This window comes from Somniosus microcephalus, chromosome 2, assembly GCF_052327205.1.
Source record: "Somniosus microcephalus isolate GS21.2 chromosome 2, FLI_Smic_1.0, whole genome shotgun sequence".
Classification (NCBI taxonomy): Eukaryota; Metazoa; Chordata; class Chondrichthyes; order Squaliformes; family Somniosidae; genus Somniosus; species Somniosus microcephalus.
In genome coordinates this window covers 173,674,854-173,680,853 of record NC_140988.1, presented here as the reverse complement: position 1 = coordinate 173,680,853, position 6,000 = coordinate 173,674,854, and the positions used below count along the sequence as shown (strand labels likewise).

The 6,000-nt window shown below is 42.4% G+C and overlaps 1 protein-coding gene across 2 annotated transcripts in view; it reads right to left on the bottom strand.

Annotated features, from left to right (window-relative positions):
* Positions 1-382: 382 nt before the first annotated feature.
* Positions 383-6,000, bottom strand: part of haspin (histone H3 associated protein kinase) — a 71,841-nt gene continuing 66,223 nt past the window's right edge. Inside the window, exons 13-14 of one of the 2 annotated variants that reach the window (XM_085966880.1) lie at positions 3,873-3,972; positions 383-793 (exon numbers count right to left, since the gene is read on the bottom strand). In XM_085966880.1, coding sequence (XP_085823006.1) covers positions 592-793; positions 3,873-3,972 — 302 coding nt within the window. In that variant the 3' untranslated portion in view covers positions 383-591. Of the gene's footprint in view, positions 794-3,872; positions 3,973-6,000 lie in introns of those variants that run through there. The other variant, XM_085966889.1, reaches the window with a different exon arrangement.

Below are 6,000 nucleotides of genomic sequence, written 5' to 3'. Positions count from 1 at the left end.
GAAAATTCCCTGTTCTTCAGAACCTTTAACATCCACCTATACAGGCAAATCAGCTTAATGTCTCATTACCAGACACAATAATACAGTTCTTCCGCAGTACTACACTGGAGTGTCAACTTAGATTATGAGCGCAAACCTCTGGTATAGAGGTCGAACCCACAATCTTCTGACTCAAGAGGAAGAAGGGACCAACTAGGTCAAGCTAACACACAAAAGATACTGCTCGAAGCAATTTTGTTTTGCCTTGTGCTCTGTTGGCACTGATTGTTTTCAGTGCTATTAATAGTACTCGCTTCTTTACGTGGCCACAGGAAAGCAAAAATTTTAAAATCGATTACAAACTCAGTGTTTGAAAGGTCATACTTAGTCCGTCATTGAATGACGAGCAATAGGTTTAGAATGAAATTTCACTTTGGCAATACAAGGATTTAAAGATCACATTTAATCTGTCAACATGACAAGCAGTCATTTTACACTGGAATTTTATTTAGGCAATACCGTACATGATATTTCACAATATTTAAAAAATACTTTAAGGTTATGCAAGTTTATTTACATTTCTGCAGGTAAAAGTAAAATATTTCAGCTGTTTTATTGAAACAGTCGACTAGACGATAGTAAATCTACAGCACATCGATACTCTAGAGATTCATGCATGAACTCCTCAAATTTTTCTTTAATTATCTTGAGCGCTTTGGTGGTTCTTTTCTTGTACTGCATGTTTAACATTTTGTCAGCCAGGTAATGCAACCATAACACGTTTGTGTGTGGATTGTACTCTGCCCAGTTGTTACTAATAAACAAACAAAAGAAAAAATATTCATCAGTTTCATTTAAAGAAGGACAAAGAGAGAAATACATATTTTTAAAAAGCAGTCAGTCATTGAGGATTTTCAGGACCCAGATTCCTACAAAACAGACAACTTGGGATATCAGGAGTGGTATGCAAGTCTATTGTAATTATTCCACAATAGTTTTGGATGGTTAAAAAAAGGCTGCATTTTCTATAAAGTGTCTGGTTTGAGTGTGGATTTGTTAATGCATAAACGAGCTAAGGGTTATTTCAGCTGAAATTTTTGAAACAATTTCTTGGTTATTAGAATGATAAAATGTAAGTTGCAGGAATTCGGGTTGACCTCAGCAGGTATTGGACGAATGCCTACTAAATAACCGAGTTCGACTTCAGGAGAACAATCTAGAAGTTGTTTATTTACAAGAACAGATGAAATACAGCAGGTAAGGCAGCTGGATGCAGGAGCACTGTGAAGTAGGTCTTTCCCCAGTGGGGACGCCACGAGGACCGAGTCCGCAGTCCTCTGGATAGCGTGATGACATCATCACGCTCGGTCGTGTTTTCCCGTGCTTAGGTGGTCACGTGACCGCGTCGTGACATTAGCGCGTTTGCCTGCGCTTGGGCGGTCACGTGACCTGCGTCGTTGCGTCGGCGTGTAACTGTGGCTGGCCGTTGCGGCCGAAGACGCGAGAGTGGGCGGCCGAACCGGGCCGGCGGCCACCGCAGGAGCGGGAGGCCGAGTTGTGCTGGCGACCGTCGCGGGAGTGAAAGGCTGCGCTGGGCCGGCTCACATCTGGTGAGTCACATGATGCGCGTTCTTAAAGGGGCAACGGCCCAAACAGGTAAGTTATGTACATACAAAGGTAAGTTAAAGGGAATTATGTATATATACACATAGTAAGGGACACTCGGTAGTACCGCCACAAAGTCATGATTTTATGACACTGATCATTCAGTTCTAGCACAGCAGATAGTTGGTGTTAATCCAATTTAACAGTCACGAGTGATTCTGACACTATGTACAACCAGCCTAAATTGTACTGTGTGTGTGATTCAACTATGAGAAACCTTGCTGTAAAGTAGCTCAGTGAAAATTGGACAATATTAATGCTCTGAGTAACAGCCTCCCCTCCCATAACCATTTAGTCTGCCACAGGTAACATCAGTATCCTGCACGTTGATTGAAGCAGACACCACAAGAATATCACCAATTGCAACGTTAATTTGATGTTCATTTATGCAAACAAAATAAGGATAGATTTTTCAATCGTGACGTTCACATTTGAACATTTCATATGCTTGCACTGTATTCCTTTGCGCACTATCCTTAAGCAGGGGTTTAATAAACACTGGCCCAGATTTTGTGGTGATAATGATGGTGAACAGTCAGCGTTTGTCATCATTACCCCTCTGAAACTGACCGTCACTTTAAAGATTTAGTGCATGCGCAGCTAAACACAGAAATCCTGAAGCTGCGGTCAGTCACTCCCTGCTCCGCCACAGGCTGCACTGTGGAATTCCCCAGAGCCAGAAATCAGTTGAACTGACGAAAACTTAAGCGTTGCTGCTGTAATATCTCTGTTAAACACCCCATAAAAAGTTAAGCCTTGTTGGAATAGGTGTAACTGGGATTGTAACGGCTGAACAACTGTTCTGGCCCTGAAAAAAAAGTTAAAAAAATTAGTTTCTGGGATTTGGGTGTTGCTGGCAAGGCCAGCATTTATTGCCCATCCCTAGTTATGCTTGAAGGTGGTGGTAAGCCACCTTCTTGAACTGCTGCAGTCCTTGTGGTGAAGGTACTGCCACAGTGCAGTTAGGGAGGAAGTTCCAGGATTTTGACCCAGCGACAAAGGAACGGCGATATATTTCCAAGTCAGGATGGTGTGTAACTTGGAGGGGAACTTGCAGGTGGTGGTGTTCCCATGCACCTGCACATCTTGTCCTTCTAGGTGGTAGAGGTCACGGGTTTGGGAGGTGCTGTCGAAGAAGCCTTGGCAAGTTGTTGCAGTGCATCTTGTAGATGGTACACACTGCAGCCACAGTGCGTCAGTGGTGGAGGGAATGAATGTTTAAGATGGTGGATGGAGTGCCAATTAAGCAGCCTGCTTTGTCCTGGATGATGTCAAGCTTTTTGAGTGTTGTTGGAGCTGCACTCCATTACACTCTTGACTTGTGCCTTGTAGATGGTGGAAAGGCTTTGGGGAGTCAGGAGGTGAGACACCACCGCAGAATATCCAGCCTCTGACCTGCTCTTGTAGCCACAGTATTTTTGTGGAATGTCAAATTTCTCATTATGATAGAAAATTAATAGATTTTAAAAAAGTAATTAAAGTTTGATAAATTTTTAAAAAAGTGAATTGAATCAGTGCCTTTTATTTCCTGGTTTGCTGTCTGAAAATTCTTTGATGTGATAGGCAGCTTGATGACATCACTGCTGCTCTCTGTTGGGGAACCTCCTTTTATTGTGCTACAATCAATTTAACGTCAAGGAAAGCTAAAGTTTTCGCCAGAGATCACGAGATCTTTGTGGGCAGCTTTCTTCAAGGTCGGCGCCGACCACCGGGCTAACAACATCTATCAGAGGATTATAGTAAGACTACAACATGTTCACACATGGGTTTAATCGATTGGAAAATATATCACCAAAACAGGACTTCTGGTAGCGTCATGACCCAGGTAGGTGCCCAAGGTAATATTCCAGACTGACACTAACACTAATTCCTGACAAAAATCACCCATCTTCTGTTCCTGTGTAAACACATCCTGCATACAACCAGACTTTCTCTCAAGAAAGTTAGAATGGGACCACAAACTAATGGCCCTGTCAGCACCCCACATAGGGTTGACGTATCCGTGGATATCCCCCTATGTCCACCAAACCCTAGCGACTGGTCAAATTATCCCAATCTCCAAAGAGTGCATAGTTCCCACAATGTACACCACCACACTGATAACCTTAAATACCTCAATGTATTCGCTTGCAAGTGCCATAGGTCATGTGACAAAAGCACAGAGACGTCTCAAAATTTATGCATGTACCCTCAATAAAAAAAAATCCTTAAATACTCTGGTCACTTACAGGTTTTCCGCCTTCATTTTTCTGTATATATCAAACTGATAATCGCCTTGACCCTGGAAGAAACTATCCTCAGAGGAAAGATCACAAAAGTGTACATCATCTGGGGAGAACAAATCATTTAGTGCATAAAATGTAGTGAATAATAGATATATGGGTGCGATTCCAGTGCATTAATTAAAGTAAGGCATTAAGAACACATCATAAACTAACAAAGCTAACTGATGCTCTAAACTCCAAGGTGCCATTACAGCCTTCAAGTTACTCCTACTGCACTGTTGGTGATGCTGTCTTTTGGACGAGATGTTAAACCGAGGTCCCATCTGCCCTGTCAGGGGGACGTAAAAGATCCATGACACTATTGGAACTGCAAGGGAGTTCACCCCATTGTACTAGCCAACATTTATTAAATCAACCAACACCTAAAAACATGTTATTTGGTCATTTATTTCATTGCTGTTTCTGGGAACTTGTTGATCGCAAATTTGCTGCCTCCTTTCTTACAGTACAACAGTGACTGCACTTCAAAAGTACTTCATGGGCTGTAAAACGCTTTGCGACATCCTGAGGTCATGAAAAGCACTATATAAATGCAAGGATTTGCAGAGACTCTGACCACAATCTTCCAATCCTCCTTGGATAGGAGGGTGGTATCAGGGGACTGAAGGATTGCAAATGTTACACCCCAGTTTAAAAAAAGGAGTGTGATAAACCCAGTAACAGGCCAGTCAGCCTAACATCGGGGAAATTTGAGACACAACAATCCAGGACAAAATTAATTGGCATTTAGAAAAGTATGGGCTAATAAATGAAAGTCAGCACGGATGTGTTAAAGGCAAATCGTGTTTAACTAACTTGCTCGAGTTCTTTGATGAAGTAACAGAGGGTTGAATGAGGGTAGTGCGGTTAATGATGTTTATATGGGCTTTCAAAAAAAGGCGTTCGACAAAGTACCACACAACAGACTTAGAGCACAGGAACATAAGAAATAGGAGCAGGAGTAGGCCATTTGGCCCCGAGCCTGCTCTGCCATTCAAAAAGATCATGGCTGATTTTCTACCTCATCTCCACTTTCCTGCACTATCCTCATGTCCCTCGATTCCCTTAATATCCAAAAATCTATCGATCTCTGTCTTGAATATACTCAATGACTGAGCCTCCACAGCCCTCCGGGGTAGAGAATTCCAAAGATTCACCACCCACTGAGTGAAGAAATTTCTCATTGACTCCAGCCTCTTATTCCGAGACTGTGACCCCTGGTTTTAGACTCCCCAGCCAGGAGAAACATCCTCCCTGCATCTACCCGGTCAAGCCCTGTAAGAATTTTGCATGTTTCAATGAGATTGCCTCTAATTCTTCTAAACTCTAGAGAATATAGGCCTAGTCTACTCAATCTCTCCTCATAGGACAAACCCCTCCCCCCACCCCATGAATAAGTCTGGTGAACTTTTGTTGCACTCCCTCTATGGCAAGTATATCCTTCCTTAGGTAAGGAGACCAAAACTTTACACAATTCTCCAGGTGTGGTCTCACCAGGGCCCTATATAATTGCAATGAGACATTTTTACTCTTATACTCAAATTCCCTTGTAATAAGGCCAACATACCATTTGTTTTCTTAATTGCTTGCTGTACCTGCATGTTAACTTTGTGATTCGTGTACAAGGACACCCAGGTCCCTCTGAACACCAACATTTCCCAATCTCTCACCATTTAAAAAAACTCTGCTTTTCTATTTTTCCTACCAAAGTGGATAACTTCACATTTCCCCACATTATATTCCATTTACCATGTTCTTGCCCATTCACTTATCCTGTCTATATCCCCTTGAAGCCTCCTTCCATCCTCCTCACAACTTACATTCCCACCTAGCTTTATATCAGCAGCAAACTTGGATATATTACATTTGATCCCCTCATCCAAATCATTGATATAGATTGTGAATAGCTGAGGCCCAAGCACTGATCCTTGCGGTACCCCACTAGTTACAGCCTGCCAACCCGAAAATGACCCGTTTAGTTCTAGTTTTCTATCCGTTAACCAATCTTCAATCCATGCTCGTATATTACCCCCAATCCCATGAGCCCTAATTTTGTTTAATAGCCTCGTGTGGCACCTTATCAAATGCCTTC